Source organism: Sminthopsis crassicaudata, chromosome 4 (genome assembly GCF_048593235.1).
Source record: "Sminthopsis crassicaudata isolate SCR6 chromosome 4, ASM4859323v1, whole genome shotgun sequence".
In the NCBI taxonomy this organism is placed as follows: domain Eukaryota; kingdom Metazoa; phylum Chordata; class Mammalia; order Dasyuromorphia; family Dasyuridae; genus Sminthopsis; species Sminthopsis crassicaudata.
The window spans coordinates 262,827,386-262,852,325 of NC_133620.1; the positions used below are offsets into that span (position 1 = coordinate 262,827,386).

The following is a 24,940-nucleotide window of genomic DNA, read 5'->3' on the forward strand; positions in this document are numbered from 1 at the left end:
TTACAACAATAGCAAAACTGCATTTACCAAACTATACAGCTATATTTTAAGGAAGTCACTATTGAGCTAATCAGAAGGGAAAGAATTTACTTGTCACAAAGATAACCAAAAAAACACAAATAACTTTGGAAAGCTCAAACTTCCTATTGGCTACTTTTCTGAAGAATGTCAATACCTTCCCTTTGATACTGTATACCATGAATCAGATTTTAGGCAGGTGGGAGTAATATTACCAGAAGACAGTATTTAGTTTACCAAATGTTACAGGGAAAATAGCAAAATTAAAATTAATAAAGTAAATAAAAAATTGTCACAGTGATATTGATCATATTTGGTGATGAAGGGCACTTTGTGTAATTGGTGTTCTGGCGTGCATTTTTAGAGTTTAATTATTTCTGAATTCATAGTTTCAAAAGTTTGCGTAACTAAAGATCTGTGGAAAATAAACTCTCCAAAGCTTTTTTGCTCTTTTCTTCTTGTGGCATATGATAATGTGCTAGAAAAATTTTTATTAAAATTGAGCAGATTTTACCTAAGAATAAAAACTAAACTACAATTTTTCTCCACCAATTAGCCATCCAACACTTTGGAGACCAGAATATGGGAGCTATATGATTGAAGGGACACCAGGACAACCATATGGAGGAACAATGTCAGAATTTAACACAGTTGAAGACAACATGAGAAAACGTAGGCAGGAGGCTTCATCTCTTTTAAAAGAAAATGAGGCTTTATGCACTATCACATCATTTCCCAGGTAAGTTAGTTAATGACTTAAGAGATCCCAAAAGTTAAAAATCAAGCAGTAGAATCATTTTAGAAAGTGGTTGCTTTTTTTCAGCATGGGGTCATATAGTCATTCTCACTTTTAGCTGTAGTACATTTCTTTAAACTCAAAGCACACTGTTTTAGAGTGAATTGTATTTTCCCAAAGGAATAACATTATAAATGGGTCTTTTGAAGTGAATAATGATTTAAAATATTTCACGTAAGACTTATGATCTTACAGGTGTAGGGAATTCCCAGTAAAGAAATTCACTCTTACCAGATAAATACTTGCTCTGGTGATATAGGCTTAGTGAGTTGCTAGGGAATTGAGAATTTAGGTGACTTCTTGCCTAGTCAAGATATCAGATGGGACTTGACATGATAATACCATACTATATTATATTATCATTGTATATCATAGATATATACATGTAATATATGTTTTGATTATATATTCAGATATATTAATATAATAAACAAAAAATACAATTCTACTCCATTCAGTAGAGTTTTTTAAACCCTGCTAAGGACAACAATCTGGGGTTTTCCTAGATATTCATAGATGTAAAAGAATAATTCAGAAAGATTTTAGTTAAGTGCCTTTAGGGAATTTTAGCATGATACAAAGAAGAGATAATTATTACTTGGAGAAGATCACAAAAAGTTACTAGAGAAAAGCATAACTACTTAATTCCTATCCTGCTATCATTTTCTCTTATCTAGCAGTAAAACCTATAGACTGAAAAAAGATAAAACAAATATGATTTAAAAGATCTGAATGAACCTAAGGCAGATGAGGAGAAAATTTAAGAGATTTATCTTTTCTAAATGAGCATGTTAACTCCTGGGCTACTAAAGGAATTAATGAGAGTTATTTCTAAAGTATCACTGGTAAGCATTGAAAAATAATAGTTTAGAATGATGGAGGATTCAGAGGACAGGAAATAGATATGGGAAAGGGGATTGATTCTAAAAACTGTAGCCTCACCTTATTTATTAGTTAGTGAATTCTAAGAAATGAAGATTGTGATTATTAGACTTCACAGGTTTACAAGCCAAACCTTTTTTGTTCTATTAATAACTTGTTTTTCCACTAAAATCCTACTTCTATGCCTTATTGTGGTATGAGAGTCATCCTAAGTTCTTGAAGGTTGTTCTGGTGGAACATAGTTCCTGGATCTTGATGGTCCCTTTGAATTCTAAGGGTCTATAATTCTATGCATTTGGACCTGAGATATTAATGTGTTAATTATAGTAAATATTAATTGACCATTTAATAATTGTTTCCTACTTTAAAATTTGGGACATTTTGCTGATGATTTTGATAAATGGTCTGTGTGCCTATCTTGTTCTTTTCACCCCTCTCTCTTTCCATTCCTCTAGTTCTTTGTTTGGTCTTTGATTTACCAAAACAAAATTGTTTAATGAAGTTTCAGCAAATATTTGTTTTTCCCTGAACAACTTCCAGCTGGTGGGGATGATGTGCTTCTCCTTCAAAAAAGACATTTAAAAAAAATCAGGGCCAACCCAACCTTTCTCCTCTTTATTCCTGTTCTTGTGCTTTCCATTTATTCAACAGACTGTTAACAAACAAATTCTCTAATATTGTATTTGCACTTAATTGGGAAGCTAGGAAACAATTGCTATGGACATTTTTTTTTTTATGGATATTGAAAACAGCTCTTATAGATTAATTAAGTGACGATAGAGTTTATAACCAAGAACTAGCCTCTAATCCCCAAAAATTGAACTCCATGAAATTTATATTATTAATGGTAACTGTTTCAACATCTTTTCATGTTTGATGGTTTTATAAAGAGACTTTACTTCAAGTGGATAAAGTGACATAGGGAAGACAGTCAGTAAGTATTTGCTAGGCAGTTGCTATGTGCCAAGCATTGTAAGGGGATAAAAGCAGAAAGAATGAAAGAATTCCTACTTTTCAAGGAGATTATTTTCTCATGTTGTTGAGTAATAGGAAATGTGACATTGTAAGTTTAGAGGAAGATCTCTTTGATTTGGGGACATTTCACTAACAGAATTAAGGTATTTGCTTTCCTAAATGTCATCAGTAAGTAACCATCTTGAAACTGAAGTTTCAGAGGGACTTAATTAAACTTTTAATGTAATGCTCCTCTAAAGAGTAGGCCCGAAGAATAGCATTAAAATAGACAACAAACATGGCACACAAGAAAGTTAGTGTCACCAGGACTGTGGAAAAAGTTGGGACAAAGGTTAAATTTCTGTTATCTTTGCATGCTTTTTAAATCCCTCCCTTTTAATCATTTACCCCAGTTGATCATTATCATTATACTGCCTTCAAGTTGTGCAAAGGCCCATATATACTACCTGAGGCTATATCTACTCTGGAATCATCCATTTTTCAGAATTTTTTTATAGCTACTTCCCTCCCATATGAGCAGAACTTTTATATTCCAACTAAGAAAAAGGAAGTTGCTTTAGTTTTGTCCATACTAAAATATAAATGATCATCAATAAACATTTATTAAGCCCCTACTCTATATTAGGCATTGTACTAAACACCAAGGATACAAAAAGTAGCAAAAGGCAACCCAGACTCAAGGAGTTTCCAAAACAATTGAGGAGATAACATGTAAAGAGCAATTTATATACATACAAAGCAAGTTATATATAAAACTTGGATAAGTAGGAAGTAATAAATAAAAGAGCAAAGCAGTGAAATCGAGAGGGATTCTGGAATGCTTCCTGTAAGAGATGGGATTCAATCCCCTCTCTGATCTTCAGCTTCCTCATCTATAAGAAGTAGTGGAGGAGAATGTGCACCAAGCACTTAATAATTGTGATCTCATTTGATCCTTCCAACATCCCTCCAAGGTAGGCTCCTCTAAGTCCTAGGATCTATGGGCTTCCTTTGTATTTCTAGACTTAATTCTTGCCTCACATACTCATTCCTAGTTCCTTAAAGAAAGTCAAGGAGGATTAACTTTTAGGATTTAAATGAAGATATAAATGAGGGATGTTTTTTAGCTTTCTCCTCCATCCTCAATTCCAAATGATGCCTTTTCCTGCTTTCTGTTATGCTTATGACAGAGCAAGTAACCAATAAGCATTCATTAAGCACCCACTACAAGAATGTACCAAGCACTCTGTGGGATGCTAGAGTACAAGAATAAATAGAGCTGACCTTCTGGGAGTTTACATTCTATTTAGAGGAGACATTCACAGATATAAATTTCAGAACACACAGTGATTGGGAAGGCATTATTAAAATAATGGGAAATAGGAAAGGCCTCTTAAAGTCATTGTCACTTAATTAGCACTCTGAGTAGACCTTAGGATTCTAACAGGTATGAGAGACATCACTTCCAGGTATGAGAGTCACAACCTGTGCAAAGGCAAAGAGGTAGGCCATGATATGTCATCCAGAGATTAGCTAGCAAGCTTGTTTGGCAAGATTGTAGACTGTGTGAATAGAAGCCATCTATAGTCAGTTTAGAAGGATAAACTGAAGCTTTAAATGCCAGACAGTAATTTGTATTTTAACCTAAAGACAATGAGGGAGGCATTGAGACTTTTGATCACATTGTTTTTCTCTATTCAAAGTTTAGCCTGGAATTCAGGTGTTGTATATATGTTTAACTCTCCAATCTCTTGTAGATTAGGCTGCCCTGGGTTTACGATACCCGACTACAAACCTACACCAGTGGAAGGAGGTGCTTCAAAATCCCTGTTCTTTCCAGATGAGGCAATAAACAAACATCCCAGATTCAGGTTTGTGCACTTTAGGACTTACATACATTTTGATAAAGTAAATCTGTTAAATCTGATCTCTTTTGTCCATTCACACCTTTTCTTATGTCCCTATTATCCACATTCCCCCACAAATGCCCTTTTTGGACTGGCCTTTAGGTATTTTCTGAATGACGTTATGGCGGATCCAGGGTGGGATATGCTTGCTATCAACTTGATCCTTCACTTATTCTTGCTATGTGACCAGTCTCCCTCTTTTTATCTTTTACATCACTTCTTTTGTAAAATTCATTATTGGTAATCTAGACTAAATTCATCATTTATTCTTCCATTGCCTCTAGGTGACTTGTGATTTTAATTCTATAATGATTGGAATTCTTGCATAATCTTTAAAATTTCTGTTTTTCTCACATATTCATAATAACAACTTGCATTTATATAACTGCATTAAGGTTTACAGAGTACCTTATGGAGACTTTCATTGGGTCCTCAAAGCAACTGTGTGAGGTACTTTTATCACCCCCATTTTGAAGTTGAGGAAACTAGAGCTGAGTCGTTTGAACTTTGCCTAAGATCATATAGCTAGTAAGGATCTGAGGCAGGATTTGAACTCTAGTCTTCCCAATCCCAAACCTCAAAGCTCTGTGCTACCTAACTGCTTTCTATGAGCTCTAAAAAAAGTTATTTTTCTCTGGGAGGAAGATATATATTTTTGTCTATGATCATAGGTTTACAGCTGTAAAGGACATTAGAGGCCATTAGATTTGTCTAGCTCATTTCCCAGAGGAAGGAACTGAGGCTCAAGAGAAGTTAAATCATCTGCTCAAGATTTATCTGAGACCAGATTTCAGTTTGAATCTTTCTGACTTGCAAGTCCAGGGCAGCCCTCTAGGCACTCAGTTAACTCTCAAAATTTGAAATTATTTATTGAGTTATGATGTTTCTCAACTCCTAAGTTTATTGTTAAGCTACATATACATAGCTCTCTATGCTTCAGGTTTCTCATCTGTAAGAAATGGAGAACTAAATAAGCACCTATTATCTGCCAGATATGATTTTAAGTCCCCTACAATTGTTATCTCATTTGATCCTTCCAACAACCCTCCGAGGTAGGTATCTCCAAATCCCAACATCCATAAGCATCTTTTATACTGCCAAATATACTTAGTTCTTTCCTTAGATACTCATTCCTTGTTTCCCCCCGACTTCTGCCTTTTATTCAATGCATCCTAAATACACACAGTAATGTCCAAGGTGGGTATGGCCTTGGAAGCCAAGGAGGAGAAATTTATAGGAAGGAAAGAGTGTTCTCATTGTGAAAGTGTTATGAGATCAAGGAGGCTGAGGCTTGAAAAGTCAGAGCATTAAGTGGTCACTTCCCTTTTGAAAGAGCAGGAGTATATGAGGAAGAAGCAGGTTTAAAAAAAACTGGCAAGGGAAGGAAAGCAGATAGTGGTATGAGTTTGGCAATTTGAGGATGTAGCAGAGTCACCGAAAAGTGGCTATGATGACATTGTGCGGGGTATAATTCTTTTTGGGAAAGGGTCCAAGCTAAAGATGAAAAATCAGTGGAAAAAACATACAGAAGTAGCACAGGGGCAATGAGGGCAGAATAATTGTGCTGGAATAAGCCCTCAGTTAATAGAGAAAAACAAGGATAAAATAAGAAATCATGTTATTAAGACTGCCCTGAAAAAGTTATCCCATTCTTTGCATGATTGAAATAGGAGAGAACAACAAATTAGGTACAGGACTATGTTATAGTAGAGAAGTAGACATGAGAAGTGACCTAGGATGACAATTCAGGATCCTATTCTGAGAAATGAGGAAGGTAGAGGAGGGGTTGGGAAATTGAGGATATTGAGAAAAATGAGACTACTACTACTGATAGTTAAAACTTACATAGACCCTTAAGATTTGAAAAAAATACTTTACATATAATGTCTCATATTTGAACCTGTGAAGTACGTGCTGTAAGTAAGATAGGTGCTCATTTTGCAGATGAGGAAACTGAAAACAAGACCAGTTGGAGATTTTCTCAGTGTTTTAACCAGTTTTTGATTCCAGAGCTCCTTCCCCTGGGCAGCACTGTCTTCCAGTTATCATTAGCCCAGATGAAATTAGATAACTCTAATTTGCTTCCCTAATCTTAGAGCTGGGTTTCCTAACTTTACAAAATAGTGCCCAGAAAATTGCACCAGATTGGAGAAAACATCTATTATATAAAAACCATCTACATAGGGATAACCCTTGAATCTGAGAGTGTCCTGGTAGTCCTGGAATCATTCCCATTGTCCCAGCAAACAAAAGTACTTGGGCACTCTTTAAAAGTTTTTTGCTTGCTTGGTTTTTATTGTGTCATTTCATATTTCCAAGCTGTCATGCAAAGCCTCAATGAAAGGGACCTGTCTCTGATTTTATTTCCTTGATGTGTAACTGAATTCCAGATCCAGGCTAACATGTACAATAGAGTAAATTGGAATAATTGGTGTTGAAAACTTAGTGGGAGGAGAAAAGTTATTTCCTCAGTAGGAACCTGAACTTTTCCATCAGCACTTTCTTTTTGTTTGTTGATTCTGTATTGAAGCCTATAATCCTTTAGTTAGAGAACTCTTGAGAGACAGAAACAGAAGTACAGAGTTTTAGTATTATTACTGGAAAAAATTAGGAATAAGAGTTAAGACTGTCAGGCAGGTACTTAGGATTCCTAATATCTTCTTCATCTTTTCAGAAATTCCTGTCCTCCAAGAAGCTCTTGGAACATCAGGGTTCGTTATTGACTAAAATGAAAGCAATCAACAATATCTTGATAGGATAAAGGAACCCATCTCATGACTAAGATGCTTTGAACCTTTTTCTTCATGAGAAGCCAGAACAACTATAAAGATTCCCTCATTTAAGTATTCTTAATACTATCTCTCACACATGTTCTTTCCTGTGATAAACAAAATCTGTGTTGGAAGGAACTCAAGACTGATTTTGTCTAAACCCATACTCGGGAACCTTGGCAGATAGACATCCACCCTTTGCTTTAAAATGTTCAATGGAGAGAAGCCTGCCTTTTGCCCAAAGAAGGGAAACACCTTCTGAGGCATCTCTTACCCACTTTAGAACCTCTCTTATTGCTAATATTTTTCCTGACTTGACGCCTAACTTTATCTCTCCACAATGTCATACCATTTGCTCCTGAATCTGCCAAACAGAATGAGATAGCCCTTTAAAAACTTGAAGACAGCCAAATGACCCTTAGTCCTTTCTTCTCTATTTTAAACCTCCCTAATTCTTGTCCTTTGGACATTCCCCAGCTTATCTTTTTTGTTTCCTAAAACATGGCAACAGTTCAACACTGTTCAGCTTTGTTGGGAATGTTAAATTAGTAAGATTAAAAGCGGAATTTAAAAAAAAAAAAACAACTTTAAAAAAACCATCACAAATACCTATGAAAGATACACTTTTTCTCTGTTTATCTAATGTTTTTTTTCTTGACTTTCTTGTAGAAAGTTGAAAATCATTTTCCATTCAACCATTAACTTAGCCAAAAGCAGAAATGAGTTAGGTGAAGCAAATGAGCTTGCACCTATGTTCTTTGGGTAAGATTCTAAATTTATTAGTGCAAGTGTTATTGATGCATATTTCTTCCTGCAAAAAAATTTCATGTAGTACTTCATGACTAAAGTCTCATCTATCTGAGGCATTCTGGCAAGATATCAATGCCTCTGTGGAGTTTTAAGAGTTCAGCAAACTTAACCAACTTATTGACTTAATCTGATCATATATTCAGTATTCTGTACACATTGGCCCTACCCTGCTAGTGATGGAAGAAAGTATGTTTTCTTTACTTTTGTCACAACATAAAGACTGGTGATTATCCTCATTTTATTTATTTATTTTTGGCTTTGTGATGAATTTACCCAATTAAATGTTTTTCTTTCCATTTTAGTACTTTAACAAGGAATATCCGACATAGGAGAGGAGAAAAAGTTGTTATCAATGTACCAAGTAAGTGATGGGGGAAGAAAGAGGAAATGTTTGGGTGTGTCTTGTCTGTCTTTGTTGAGGAGGGCCAGGGAGAAAATGGAATGAATTAAGGGAAGAGTTTTTTCAAGAAGTTCCATACTTTTTTTTTTAACTCTTGATTCTCATTTGTCTTCCTTTTTAAATACAGTCTTTAAGGACAAGAATACTCCATTTCCATTTATAGAAACATTTCCTCAGGATGATGAAGCCACACAAGCAGCTCAACCAAATCATATTTATATGGATGCTATGGGATTTGGGATGGGCAATTGCTGCCTTCAGGTATTGTTTTGAAAATATCCTAAATATAAATGCACTACACATGGCTATCTTAATCTATTCATATTTACTGACCTACTTTCTTATTAAGTACTCTTAATCTTGTTTTCTTCTAAAAGTTAAATTTTTGTCTTAGGATGAGTCTAAAAAGAATTGTGCCTTTCCATAAAAGAAATTTCAAAATTATTTTTGTCATTAAAAGTACTTTTTTAGTTGCCTGACATTTCTTTAGAAATTGAAGCTAGCCAAAGACTTAACTAGTGAATTTTTTTTTTTTTTTTAATAAAGCTTTTTTGTAAAGGGCTAGAACTGAGCAAATGCACTTGGATAATGGAGCACGTGAGACTAATTGCCAATTGGATGGTTCCATATTAACTTGTTTGAAGGTTGACCCTCCCCAGCTGTTCTGTGCTGACTTGATTGGTGGGACAAAGACGGGGAAGTGACTTGTGTGGGAGAAGAAGGAGGAGGAGGAAGGGGAAATTGAGATGAAGATAGCGTTTGAGGGAGGAAGGTGTGTGTGAGATTGTTAGACTTAACCCCCTGACCTTGACCGTAAAAGATCAAGAATAAAGACGTTTAGTGATCCTGACTCTGGCTGATTTCTGGGAAGACAGAGTTCCAGCACTTTTTTATTTTCAAAACATATGCATGGATAATTTGACAACATTGACTTTTACATAGTCTTGTGTTTCAGATTTTCCCCTTCTCCCCACCCCCTCCCCTAGATGGCAAGCAATTCAATATATGTTAAACATGTTAAAATATTTAACTAATGAATTCTTAATCAAAATAACAAGTAATCTAGACCTTCTCCTTGCTATAAAAAGCTCTGGGTTTGTTTTTTTTTTTTTTTTTTTTTTTTCCTTTCCTGGATTCTTAAATTTTCTTTTTTTTTTTCTATAGAGTTAGAAATTTTGGAATCAGGGGTCATAAGGTCAAATTCTGGTTCTGCCACTTATTACTTGTAAAATCTTGGTCAGTCTCTTAACTTGTCAGGGTCTCATTTTCTTCATTTGTAAAATGGGGGGAATTGAACTATTTTCTGAAGTTCTACTTCTAGCCCTAAATCTATGACTCTGGAGTCAGTCTGAACTGGCAATAGCCTTTCTGAAATATAGTTACAAATTTATCTTAGTCCTTTCTTTGTCCAGCATTCTTTAAAGTGATGAAGTTGCCTTGCTCAGTTGACTTAGGACTACTATCTAATGTGCAATGAGGGGGGAAAAATATCCTGAAAAACTTACTTTGAAGATGATTCTCCTCCTTCTTTGGACTATAAGTGCAGCATTTGCTCATAGCTCCAATCCCACCATTAATTGGCCAAAAAAACTTACTCTTTTTCTAATCTGAGAAGTTCACCCCCTCCTTGGGCAACCTGGTGACTCCCCCAACTCTTAAAGCTGGAATTAGTGCCTGCTAATCAATATCAACATGGTCAACATTAGCCTTACTGCAGCTGAGATCAAGCAATCCTTAACAAAAACTGGAGTGCTGGTTTGCTTCCGTAGCATTTCAAGACTGGCAGAACTTTCTGAAACAAGGGGAAAAGGGATTCTATATGGTTTGTGCCTAGAGAATTAAACCTCACAATTTTATAGACTAATATTTTTAGGCAGATTTGTAAGCATGTACTAAACCCTTAGTAGCACTCCACTTATCCTCTGCCCTTATTTCTTTTCTGAGCCACAATATGAATTATGACTGGGCCTGAAGGAACCCAAATATCTGACTATTAATGATCATACATATGAACTTAATGAGTAGAATGGCTCCATTTATGTCAGGTAAGTCTGGATTCAAATCCTGCCCCAGACACAACACTTAACTCCAGCAGGCCTCAGTCTCCCTAACTGCAAAATACAGGTATAGACTTGATGACCTGAGGTCCCTTCCCGATCTGAATCTGTGGTGCTATCTTAGCACTTCAGAAGTACCATAATATTTGGCTAAAGAACACCAAAGTGTCAGACCTGGATTCTCCATTGATCATTGTGATCTTAGGCAAGACACAATACTCTGGACTTCAGTTTCCTCTTCTGTAAAACTGAAGTAAATCTCTGAAGTCTCTTTCAGCTTTTAAATTGTGTGAGCATAAGTGATATACATTTTATATTACCAGGAATACTTGTTCAACCCTTAATGGTCTGACTCCTATCCAAAAGATTAAAGTGAGAGTAAATATTGCTGGGGTTATATTTTTTTCCTCCCTGTGGCCAAATGTTGGAGATTGAATGAAATTGGTCAGATGATTAAGCAGTCTTCTGTTAGGCTGTTTTTGATTAGTCCTACTTATCTTAACTGGGTAGAATGTCCAGAAACATGGTAATACTGCCTTTTCACCATCCCTGCCCTCCCCAAAAGACAGAATACTACAGTCTTTCTAATCTTACACTACCAGTCTCTTCCCTACCTGGAGTTGCCAAAGAGCCCACTGATAACACATAAACCTTTATGTCCTTGAATATATATGTGACTTGTTTTTCTATTTAAAAACAATTCTACTCTACTTAAATGTATAAGAATTTCTTTTCTATCAAGATTTTTCCTTCTGCCCAGAATTTTTCAGTTTTATATAAAGAGACTGGTTTGGGGTGAGTTGAGAATCATTCCGGACTTAATCACTGTTCTAGGCAAATTATTTGTGAAGCTTCCCAAACATAACTTTGGTGATTAAATGACCTTAAATAAGTACTCACTTTAGAAAATAGGACTTTTTTCAAGAGAATTGGAATTTTACTTGCCTATCTAAAATTTTGTATCCTGGTTCCAAAGATTGAAAGAACAGTTAAGCCCTTGAGTTTATTGGTTTTTAAATTAATTTCATGGTATTGACAAAGATCTCATTGCTGTTCCTCTGTTTACCATTAACTATTCTAAGGTCTTTGCCTGGTGGCAACAGAATTTGGCCCTCCAACAGAAGGAATAGATGTCCAAAGAAAATGCAAATAAGCTTGCTTTAATTATAACGGAGAAACATTTTGCTCTTTGGGGGGGGGGGGGCAATTTTCCATTCAGTTTAAACTTTAACATGTGCTTATAACTAATTGTTTCTCAGCTCCCTTTCCCCTTTGCAAATAGTATCATGAAAAGTATAGTTAATGTGTAGACTGTATGAAAGAAAAAAATTAGAATAGAAAGCTATAGTCAGATCTCAGAAATGAAACATTTGTCATTTCTTTGCACAGCTTACTTTCTTAAGTCCCAGTACTTACTCAGATTGGTAATGAGTGTCTCAAAAGTCAAGCTTTAGTAGCTAAAAGTGGAACAGAAGGTTTATTTAGTCATCTTGTATATTAAATAGTTACCAAAATTAACAAAAAAATTCAGACCTCAGGTTAAGAAGCCCCCTGACTAAATGTATCACTGGAACTTGGCATCTAATGCTTCTTAAGTTGAATTGCACAAAGGATCTCTCTACCACATCTCTCAAGTTTTGAGTAATTCTAAGCTGTTGAAAAAAAGTTACTTGCCATACATTATTAATTGCAGTGAATTGATTAGCTATAAAAAGTCTTTTTACGCCAAGATTTTCTTTTCAGGAAAATAGACTGGTTCCTAAAATGTTACATAAATTTTGGGGGGAGGGTGTTTGTTTCTGTTTTTTGTTTTTAAAATTAAATTTTGAAGCAAAAATACAAAATTCCTGAATTTTACTTCCTTTTGAACTTGATTCCTTCATCTTTCCCACATTATTCTTTCTTGGTGACCATGTTTGTCTTCCTGCTTGTTTGCTGTCCTGACAGCACCAACAGTGTCCAAAGCTGTTCTGACCTTTTTAAGGTGCAGAAACTTTTTTTTTTTCTTCCCCATCAATGAATGACATAGTCCACAGTGATGCTTCAACATGTCCTGGATTGGTGATCTCTACACCAGCACTGGAGTAAGGAATCCCTTTATTATTGGGTAGAAGAAAGGTAAATATGCCATGTTTTAGTATTGACGCTCCCTCAATTTATTTTATGTAATGAATACTCTTAAGAACTCAAACTTTGAAACTGCTTTAGTATTTGTAGATAGTATGTACACAAGTATCAACCTGCGAAGGTCCGGGCTAGCTCCTCTAAAGGGTTCAGAATCAGTCCTTGTCAGGATAAGCAAAAGTCCTTGCCCCACGTTGTGGACGCCAATTTGTAATGTTCTGTTGTCTCCAGAGACTGCTGATCTCTCTCTGGTCTAGAGGAGAGACTTCTTCTTCCTCACGAGAGCTGCCTCAGGTCTGGCCCAGACAAGACTCTCCATCTGGAGTGCTGCCCTCTTTTTATCCTCCCAGAGAATGGGCGTGGGATAACGCAAGGGCTTCTGGGAAAAATTATTTCAACCAATGAACTTGTTCCTCCTAAGCATGCAAGCTCTTCCCCAGAAATTTACAAGTAAAACTCCCAATCATGGCCCGAACTAGAGAATTGTCAAGTACTGACTTAGCACTTAGTAAGAACCTAACATCAACCCTATAACAACTGTCCACCATATACAGCCTTATATCTAAGAATATAATTTTTTAAGCCCTAAAATGATTTTAGTTATGAAATACATGTAGCGAAATACTGACTGTAGAAACCACTTTATTGTGACAGAGATCATCTTTTGCTCTTACCTTTTTGTAGAATTTGGTGTTATTCGTAAGGAATTACTTGTTAGCTGGGAAGTGAATGTAAACTGTTAGCACTGCTGTCTATCTACCCAGGTTACTTACACCTTTGGAATCCAATACTTACCGTGCAACAAGAAAATTGGATTTACACACATATATTGTATCTAGGTTATACTGTAACACATGTAAAATGTATGAGATTGCCTGTCATCTAAGGGAGGGAGGGAGGGGAAAATCTGGAAAAAATGGATACAAGGGATAATGTTATAAAAAAAAATTACCCATGCATATATACTGTTAAAAAATGTATAATTATAAAATTAATAAAAAAAATCTACTTTCTCTTTTAATTTTATAATTCTCTTATACCCATTTTTTGGTTTTGTTCATTACTATTTTGAGGGATAGTCATATGGTTTATTTTTCCCCTTTCACATTATTACTTTTTTTATTTTGCCTTAAAGTATTTTATATCATTTTCTAAAAATAATAATAATTCTTAGTAACTATCAGCAAGTCTTCAGTGTCAGTAATTAAGGGCTAGAGTTTTTGCTTTCTAGGATTTAAACTTTTCCAAATCTCCCTTCCTCCTGCATATGTGTGCAAATGTCTTTTGTATTCATTTTCTCATCGTTTAACTTATAGAATATTATAGACTAGAAGTATTAGAACTGAGGGTCAGTGTTGTGAGACTTAGTGTATTTTTTGTTTTGTTTTCTCTTAAGACTATTATTATTATCCAGATAATGTCTTTAAATTGACTTTTAATCTCTGGAGAAGAAAAGGATTAAAGCCAGAAAGGATTCACTAGCATACTCTGTAGATTTCTTATAAAAACAGAGAAAGAAGGGAAGCAGGGAAATCTTTTTATTATTCTAAGTAAAAAGTTAAATGTAACTGGATGTCTCTCTGAAAGTCAGAGAAGTATATATGAGTGGGTAGAAGAGAAAAGTAGAATAGTACCTTATGAAAAAAGCCAACAAATAATATTGACAATTAGAAACAGAAGAATTAGTAACCATATATTCACCAATCCCTAGGAAAGAAACGTAAGTGTAATTTTCACTTTCATCATCATTCATCATTATTAGGTCTGCTGCAGACTTGATAGTAAATGAAGGTTTGGGAGTTATTCAGTGAATTTGAGACAAGAGAACTGGGGGGGGGGGGGGGGGATGTAGGAGGTTAGATAAGGAATCTGGGTCTCACTTATTGGGCATAATTATCTAAGCTTCTTTGCTGCCCAAATTCATTGAAAAGTTATTAAAATTGTACCTTTTTATCTAAGAACCTGTGTTCTTTCTCCTCTTTAATTACTTTCATTTAAAAAATTAACACCAAGAATTGGTATGAATTTTTTTTCTGCTGGGGTGAGGTGGTGGTGTTGGGTTGAGAAGGATAGCTAGAGCAGCAAAAAGAAATTTGAGTAGTGCTAAAGAATAAAATACATTTAGTGGGCAGCCATCTAAAATCTGGATTGAGTATATCACTATTTAGATAAAGTTGATGGTGAATAAACCAAATGTTAATTCTATCAAAACTAGTTGAGCAATAATAAGTAATAGTTTACTTCATAAATCAAAGCTTTTTAGCAATTCAACCTAATTAAAAGATATGTAAATAATTCTTGATATTTAAAGTTTGAGAAGGATGTTAATTTAAACAATAAGACTGTTCTATCCTCATCATTTCTATTAGAAAAGAATGCACTGAGCAATATGGTTTGCTATCTCTCAGTTTCTTATCCTGTCATTCTCATCCATATAACTATGGGGTTATATTAGCTTTGTTTCTTGGATAGAGACATTTATTAGGTTCAAGTTAAGATTCAGGCCACTTTACACAGAAAAGGACTCATTCATCATCACTTCAGTTATCATTCTGGCAAATGGGTTCTTTTGGGGAAAAAAGGAATGTTGGATATGGATGACTCAAGACAAATTTATCACCACATCTGGAGGGAGGAAAAACCAATTATCTGGATTTCCTATAGACAGTGGACCAGAAGCATAAATATTTTTCTGTACCTTAAGAGAAGCTAGCTTGTTGACATCTTAAGCTTCATCTTGTCCTCTTCTTGTATCTTCTGTTTTCCCTGAGGTCATGATAGCATCTTTCCTCTCCCTTTCCCAGGGGGAGGGGAGAAGGGAGTCTTTATTTCCCTATTCTACATCAGGATATACAAATCCAAGTGGAACATTGTTTGACCTTTGCACTGAATTCAGAAATTCAGACCAAATCCTGACTGCCACTGCTGTTGGACTTTTGTAAAATTGTACACTAAAGAAAATATCTCCCTGGTACCCAGGTTTCCTGTTTTTATATCCCTTCTCCCCCATTCCATTGGTCTTTGCTTTTGCCACCCCAACTATCCAGTAATTTTGTATTTTATCCCCAAAACCTACTCTCATGAATAGCTCCAGTAAATTCCATTTTAAGTATGAGGCACATGGCTTGGAAAGCCTGGAATGAAGACTTTTCCAGGGGGATTTGCATTTTAACATTTTGATAGCGCCTTAAGCCTGAGATAGAGATTATAGAATTTCAAGCATCATTTGATGTAGGCAGTCTTTTAAAAAAAATTTTTTTTAAATTGAATCAAGCCAACCCCAGCTGCTGCTAAAAATAGTAAACTTGAGTGAACCATTCACTCTGATTCTTATCACCAATTATGCTTGTTAACTCTCAGGCATTATAAAAAACTTAACTAGCTTATCCCATTTTCAAAGGATAATTTGTAGTAATCTTAATTTTAAAAAGAAACATTTTCAAAAATAAAATATTAAAATTCACTACAAATTGTAAGCAGTAGAAATCAGATCAGATTTTGAATTGTCTTCACATTTCAATATAGCCATCAGGGTTATGGTTAAATTCTGATTTCAAATATGAAAAGCAGATCTAAAGAGATATTCAGTTTATAGCTACAAAAGAGGGATTCCCCCCCTATAAAGACCTTTGGAATCGTGAGCCTAATTTATTTCTCCCTCTCTACCTTCCGCACTCATGTGAGTGTATGTATAAATACGCCCCCTTTTTAAAAATAGATAACTAACTTTTTAAACTAAATAACTGATTCTCAAATGAAATAAAAAGAGAAACTATAGACTATAGAGACCTATAGAGGTCCTTTGCCATCTTGGTTGCTTTGCTCTGGATACGTTTCATCTTAATAATGTCATTTTTTAAATGTGGTGCTCACACTGTATACAATATAGTCCAAGTGTCATCAGATTTTGGTAGAAGACATCAAGATTGTCATCTCATGTTTCCTGGACTCTTATCTCATAATGGATCTAAGATTGATTGCATTAGATTTCTTGGCTGCCATTTTGCATTATTGACAAATATTGAATTTGTATTCCACCAAACACCAATTCCTTTCTTCACACCATGAAGTTCACTTTGAATCCAAATTTAAGATTTTTATTTGTCCTTATTTAATATTTATCTTACTTTGGCCATAAAAACTAATCTACCAAGATCTTTTTGCATCTAAACTGTTGGCCATCTTTGAATTTAGATATCCCATCTTCAATGCATTTGCTATCTTTCCAGCTGGGTCAAATGCATATTCGAGCCTGCCATCTATACTTTTATCCAAATTATCAATAAACCACACAGGACCAAGAATAGGTCTCCAGTGTAACTCATTGTGCCATTAATGACTACTCTAGCCATTCAATTAATGAATTCCCACCTCTTTTACCTCCAATTGCACTATTATGTAATTTACATCTTTTCATCCATAGGAATAGAGACTTTGTCAGAAGCTTTTACTGTAATCTGAGGAAACTATAATATTTTCTCAGATCCACCTAGCTAGTGACCCTGTCAAAAAAGGGAGTAAGTTTAGACTAGCATGAACTTGCTCCTATTCCTGAAGATTTTCAGAACCCTATGTATCCCCATCTTTTCTAGATAGTCAATCTTTTTACTAGTACGTTCCAGAATTTTCTTAGGAATCAGTCAAGCTTCCTGGCTGAAGAACATTGTGTGCACGTGTCTTTTAAAATAATGATTCAGATTTTCTTTATGTCTATAGTGTCTCTCTCTTTCTCAAAGGCAACAAATGTTGACTAGCATTCATATCTGCTAGTTCTTTTAGTGCACTGGAATTTCGTTCTTCTGACCAGGTGACTTGAATTCCTTCTTTGGGGAGTCAGCTCTTTCTTAGTTTACTGTTCTGTCCCTTGCTGTTCAAAGGTCATTTTCCTTGACCGAAAAAACGGACAAAATAAGGGTGAGGTAGCTCAGCCTTCTGTAGTTGTTTTATGTTCCTGAAGCAACTATTTCTTCTTGGATCCTTTCCCTTTCCTCACTATTTCTTTTTTTTTTTTTTTCTTCAAGAAAAACAATCTTCTTTTTTTTTTTTTTTTTTTTTTAAGCAGTTTCAAATTGTTCTGAACTTTAACTCTTTTGACACTCAGAGCCATGTCATGATCTGCTATTCATTCTCTTTTACCAAAGGACTTTGCCTCCATCTTTTGACTTTTTAAAATAAGTAGTTCAGTAAAGTATTCTGTACATCTGCTTCAGTCTCCTTAGACAACACCTCCTTTTGCTCTTAATGAAGATTGGTTTTTCATTATATTCTCAGAATTTTATCCTTGAGTTTCCTCTGTCCGGTAGGCTGACTTTGTCTGTAAAATCCAGGGCCTATATCCTCATAGGAACTTTTTATAAGACTTTCTCCCTCCCATCCCTCCCCCACCCATTCCCAATCTAGGATATGAGTCAAACTGTATCCAGCTCTCCTTTCCATCTTAGTGACAAATTCTGAGAGTCCTTTTCCTTCAAGATTTTTATCATTATTCCCCTCCCAATTAAGTCTCCGTTTTTGGTAAAAATCTGATCTAGAAAAGAATGTTCCCTTTTAATTCACCTACTTCTTTAAGGATGTGATTTTCCTTCGTGTAAATTCAGAAGTTACTTCCTCTTCTGACTTGGGAGAATATAAGTATTCCTGCAAATGTTTGCCCAATTAAAATCCACCATTACTGCTATATCATGTTTCTGTATTGCACTTTGCAATCTGTGACCCAGACTTCTCCTGGATATCTCTCTCCCTTTCTTCCATTTCTCTGTCCATTTCTCCTCCTTTCCTGCCCCTCTCTCAGTCAATGGACACTCATCAATATCTAAGCCATTACATTAAAAGTATAAAAATTTTGGTTAAAATAAACTAGACATGTTCTGTACTTCCAAGAGAAAGCACTGATATTGTCTGAATACAGACTGAATCATACTGATTACTTTTATTTTTCTTTCTTCTCTCTCCCCCATCCTTTCCAGGTGATCCAAAATATTCTATTGAGTTATTTTTGGATTTCTGCCTTAGGTCTTCTCTCTGATCTTTTAGACCAAGCTTTCCTTTTGGTTCTTGGGCCTCTTTATATAATTCTGTCTACTTAAAATACAATGCTAATTTGTGCTGCCACCCCTCTCCCCATCTTTTATTTATTTGGTTCCTTTTAAATAGGGTAGAATTATTTTAGTGCCATATGGTGACCCTAGGTAGGTCTCATCCCACCAAGTCTCAGTGATATGAGTAAGATCAAATTTTCCTCCTTGTGCTAGGAAAAAATCCTTGTGGATTGTGCCATGTGTTAAATGACAAGGAAAAGCTTAAAATGCAGATATTACAAGAATAAAGGTCTACCAGAGTCAGCTTGGGAGAGTGTAAAGAATTTAAAAGACCTGGGGTTTTGTAAATTTAAGTGGGTTACTCAGTTTCTTCATCTGTAAAATGGCAACAATACATGATCTTCCTTACCAAAGTAGGGTAGGCAGAAGGGATAAAATGGAGAATAATATTAGCTTTTACCTCTCAGGGTTTGTGTATGGATCAAATAAGACAACTGTAAAATACCTAGCACATAGCATTATATAAATTCTCACTGTTATTTTTATTACCATGATCATTATTAAAGTAGTTGTAAGGAACATATTAGGTAATAAATACTATGAACAGATACAAAAACTGATTTCATTGGTATAAGATAACTCTTTGAGTGAAGAAACTTTTTTCCTGGATGCAGAATAGTATCTAAAGTGAAAACCTTTAAATTTTAGAGAATTTACAGTCCTTTTCCTAGCTAGGGCCATCCTTGAGCCCCAGTCTTTCTGGCTTTGCTACTATGCTAGTGTATGTTGGTCCCTTAATAATTGAAAATAAGTATAAAAGTGTGAAATGTTACTATAGATAGTATCACTAACTTGGGAAGTCTCAAGACTTAAAATCTTCCAAGAATAAAATAATGATTTACCTTAGGAAGGTCAAATTTCTGCATCTTGAAACTATGATCTTATGGTCATGAAGTAGCTTTTAGGCAACCCCAATAGGATGCAAAACAAGTTCATTGATTCAATTATTCCCCCTACATGAATGAGAATAACCAGTTTGCCTTTGACTGAACTAATTTGTTAATTAAATTAGGGGTAGGAGCTGAGGTGGGGGAGAAAGGATTAATCTATCTGGGGTGTGTATATGTGTGTGTTTATGCACGCATGTGCACATGTGCTTAAAAATGGAATTTTACTGCCTTTTTATTTCACAGAATCTATACCCTGCAAATATCTTCAAACTCCTTGCAAAACAGAATTTTTTTACTGCTAACTAATTGGAAAGAAGATCAATTTATTCCTAGTAAATATGTTGGCAGAAGAGAATTTTTCTTTGCAACCTAAAATGATTGCATTTCTGAAATTTTAACAGACTCTTCAGCTTAAATAAAATGTCAGGTTGTTTATTAGGTCATGGGCACATCTGGTTTTCTATCCAAATCTCCTAAGTAGCTTTTAAATTTAAATACTAATTAGCCTCTGATTTTTTTTTTTTAATTTTTTTTTTTTGCTTAACCCTATGAAATAACACCATCCCTTACTCTTCCTTCCCTTCATTATGATACTTTGTAGGTTTGAAGATTTAAATAATCTTCTGTTTTCGTAATAGGTGACATTCCAGGCTTGCAGTATATCTGAAGCCAGATACCTTTATGATCAGCTGGCTACTATTTGTCCAATTGTGGTAAGTAGAAAATAGATTTTCCTGAAATGAATTTGAGTGTACCAACAGATTTTGCATGGGAAAAACTTTTGTCAGTGTGTTCTTTGTCTGCTCATGGCTTCATTCAAAAACTAGCCTTGCATAAATCATATGCAGTTATTAGATCTTTATTTAGAGTTAATGGGCTAAGTGAAATGGGTAAGAGAAATTAAAATGGATTGGTGGCACTAAGACTACCTGACTTCTGAGTTTTAACTTATCCCATTCTGACACTTTACTTTACTCCATCAATTATGAGAAATATTTCCTTTATAGAAAAATGAGTTCATTTGAATGAAAGCAAAATTGTAACCTGTTTCAAGAATTTGAGGCATCTCAAGTCATTTTTCCAGGGGGGGAGTAAACAAAGGATGAGTGGAAAAGTTGGTCGGTTCAAGGGGGTTGGATAAGCATAAATCCTGTCTTTTAGCCTTGTTGACAAAAAAAGCAGATCTGCAAAAGCTACTTTTTGTTGTTTTTGTTTGTTTTTAGATGGCTCTGAGTGCTTCATCTCCTTTCTACCGAGGCTATGTGTCAGATATTGATTGTCGCTGGGGAGTAATATCTGCATCTGTAGATGATAGAACTCGGGAGGAGAGAGGATTGGAGGTGTGAAAGCTTTTTTTAATAGCCTATTTAAATTAAGCAGGTAAAATGGGGATATTGTTTAAAGCAATATTCAAAATTTGTTTGAATTTTTCTGTCTTGGGTAGCCAATAATACGTCTCTTGTCTTTTTATGAGTTAGAACCTTCCATGCATGTTTGGGCCCTCTGATTTCAAAGTTGACATTGGCCCTGATGGGAAGGAAATACAAGACTGTCACTAGTGTCTGAAGTTGGACCTTCCTTCCTTAGTGACAGCAGCCAAAATAACTCCTTAATAACTCTGTAAAACCCGTACTTGTTTTAGTTACCTACTTAAGGAATTTATTAATTTTAAGCACTTATTTATGCTTTGTGTTCCACAAGTCAGTGACCATAGCCTTTTTTTTTTTTTTTTTTAATCTTAATAACTTAAATGTCGATAGGATGACAGACTATCAGTGCTCTTATGTGATGCTATTTGTTTTAAGAGAAACAAACTTTTTTTCTAAGTCTTTGCCATTATAATAAACTACATTTTTATTTTGTTAAATATATTCAATTACATTAAAATATCTTTTTATATTAATTTTTAAAAATTGAGTTCTAAATTCCCTTGAGGAAGCATCCAATATAAAATTGATTATACATGTTTTCATCATTGTTATTGATGAATACTTACATAGGAGTTTGTGAACTATATGGTATGTTTATTAGCCAATAACATCATATGTTTAAACTAAATACCTATCAAATAAAGTAGGGAGTAATGATCATGGTAGTAATTATTCTTTGTGCCAGTAGAACTAGGTTAGGAAGTGAATGATTATGGGCTTGTTTTGAATTATGGTTTGCATTGGAAAGTTGTCCTTGCTTCCAAAGTAGGCTTTTTTCCTCCTGATATTTCATGAAAACCATAGAAGCTACTTCATGGGAAGTGCTCTACTTAAAACATCCCAGAAAGCAAATCTGCCCTTATTTTTTTACCTTTAATTTCAAATTATTTCTAAGATTTCATGACTTCAATCATGCATCAAAGAGCTTTTAATTTTCCTTTAAGTGTTTTTTTTTTAATTTAATTTGGGTATTTTTAGTTACATTGTAATTTCTGAACTTACTTCCTCCTTCTCCACCTTGTCCTAGAGAACACTATTTGATACAGATTAGATACAGATCTATCTTTATCTAAATGAAATGCAAAACTCATATAATGTAAAATTATACTAATTTCTATTTATCAGAAGTAGATAGCATCTTCACATTTAGTTTCTACACGGTTGTTCTTCAAAAAATATTGCTATTATCCCTTAAGTTTTAATGTTTCCTTTTTTGATTAGGCTATCTTAAAAGTTTTATTTATGTGGTATTATTTATAATAAAATATATTCTATTTTAGCCTTTGAAGAACAACAGCTATAGAATTAGCAAATCTCGATATGATTCGATAGACAGTTATCTCTCTAAATGTGGTGAAAAATACAATGATATTGATTTGACAAAAGATAAAGAAATCTATGAACGCCTATTAAAGGAAGGTAAGTGTTTGCTCCTGGTATTCAAATTTATTAATCAATCTTTAGCTCTTCAAAACTCATTTTGACCATGTTTCCTAATTGGATACTAGGCATCTATGAAATGCTCTCAACTTTTAAAAATATTTTTACCCTGAATTTATTATCAATTCCCTCCAAGAGACAGAACATTTTCATATACAAATTAGAACAGAAAAAAAGTTCAAATGTGAAACTATGAATTTCTGTTATACTAAGCTAGCTTTTAAAAAAATACACTTAAGGGGGCAACTAGGTGGCGCAGTGGATAGAGCACCAACCCTAAATTCAGGAGGACCTAAGTTCAAATGTGATCTCAGACATTTAACACTTCCTAGCTGTGGGCAAGTCACTTAACCCCAGCCTCAGGGGGGGAAAAAAAAGTACACTTAATAAATTCAGTGTGTAACCCTAAAAGCTGTGTGTCTCTTGTGGTTTTCCTAAAAACATACATTCTTTAGAGGTGTATATCCAGGCCAAGGCCAGATGCACCCACAAGTCGAGTCGTTAAAAGTTTGGTGTCATTTCAGAAGGCAGATCTATAGAACAGGAAACAGAAATTAACCAGCATCAGAAAACAAAATTAAACAAACTATAAATGAATTCCTTCTCAATACCCACCAAAAAAACAAAGAAACAAAAAAAACAAAAAACAAAAAACAGAACCTTACAGATTTCTAAATGAATTCTATCAAACATTCAAGGGACAATTAATTACAACATTACACCAAGTGTTTTCAAAGAAAGGAACAAAGAGGAATTTAGAAAATTCCTTCTGTGATACAAATACAGTCTTGATACCTAAACAAAGAATAACTGAAACAGAGAAGGAAAACTGTAGACTAATATTCCTTATGAATATCAACGCAACCTTCAAATAAAATGTCAACAAAAGGCTGTAGCAATTTATCAAAAATTACACACAATAATCAGGTTAGATTTATTCCAAGGAATTCTAGTTTAGTCTAGTAATAAAATAAATCTAATAGAGCATATTAATAAAAAGAATTGGGGGGGAACCCTCATGATTATTTCAATAGATGCAGAAAAATATATATATTTTTTTTAACCACTAAAAATGGGAATAAACTTACCTTAATATGGTAAATAGTAGTATCTCTTTAAAAATAAGAGCTGACATTTTATATCATGAAGATAAAATAAGGAGAGACCTTTCCAATAGGATCAGGGAAAAGTCAAGGATGTCCATTATCAGCACTGTTCTTTAACATAATGGTAGAAATATTAGCTCTGGCAATAAACAAGAAAAAGAAATTGAGGAAATAAGCATAGAGAGGAAATAAAAATTATTTATTGCAGATGATATGATGACTTACTTAGAGCCAACTAAAAATTATTTAGAAGCAATAATAAGCAAAGTGGCAGGATATAAATCATTCCTATTTATATATTGTTTGTAAAACCTAGCAGAAAGGAAAAAGTCTACTCAAAATAACTGCATAATGCATAAAATATTTGAGTCTACTTATCAAGAAATCCATGGAAATTAAAGGAGTGTAACTATACCAAAGGGTACAATGAGTACAAATATGAGAGTACCGAATTCTCTTGACAGAAATAAACCTAAAAGAACAGAAAAATCTTAATTGCCCCTAAGTAAGATGAGCCAATAAAGTATAAATGACAGTATTACCTACATTTAATTTACTTTTTCAGGGTCGTAGAGATCAAATTGCCAAAGAGTTACTTTATAGAGCCAGGAAAAAATAACAGAATTCATCTAGGAGAACAAAAGGTCAAGAAACTCACGGAAAATAATGGGAAATAAAATGGAAAGGCAGGGGCTAGCAGTACTAGTTCTCAAAACTGTTACAAAGCAGTAAGCATCCCAAAAAAATAAATAAATAATAGCTTAAGAATAGAGGTTTGTCAATAGAACAGATGAGATATTACAGAAGCAAACAAACCTAGTTAGCCTAATGTTTGATAAGTCTGAAGAACCCAAACTTCTGAGTTGAGCTCGATCTTCGACTAAAACTGTTAGGAAAACTAGAAACCACTTTGGAAAAAATTAGATACAAATGAGCATCTCACTATATGCCATGAACTTCATATGAATACATGCCTTAGAGATGCTGAATCAGACATATATTTTTGGCCATGATGTATGTGGGAAATAGTATTGCTTACTTATGCATATTGGTTACAAGGTATGTAATTTTCCACCTGAGATTAAATAAGAAGGAAAGGGAATTAAGAGCTCATGCTGCCCTCTAAGAGAGGGACAAAAGAAGGAATTACAGATAAACAGGAAAGGTTTGAAATTAACATGTTGAATTTATATTAAAAAACAAGCAAGATATATGTACTAGAAATTCAGTTTTTTCCATCTCCATTTCTACAATGTA

The 24,940-nt window shown here is 34.5% G+C and overlaps 1 protein-coding gene across 2 annotated transcripts in view; it reads left to right on the forward strand.

Moving 5' to 3' along the window:
* GCLC (glutamate-cysteine ligase catalytic subunit) overlaps positions 1–24,940 on the forward strand; it is a 72,440-nt gene that overhangs the window by 37,281 nt on the left and 10,219 nt on the right. For both annotated transcript variants that reach the window (XM_074310640.1, XM_074310639.1), the window contains exons 4-10: positions 575–757; positions 4,408–4,521; positions 8,441–8,499; positions 8,666–8,799; positions 20,346–20,420; positions 20,931–21,047; positions 22,418–22,556. In XM_074310640.1, coding sequence (XP_074166741.1) covers positions 575–757; positions 4,408–4,521; positions 8,441–8,499; positions 8,666–8,799; positions 20,346–20,420; positions 20,931–21,047; positions 22,418–22,556 — 821 coding nt within the window. The remainder of the gene's footprint in view (positions 1–574; positions 758–4,407; positions 4,522–8,440; positions 8,500–8,665; positions 8,800–20,345; positions 20,421–20,930; positions 21,048–22,417; positions 22,557–24,940) is intronic.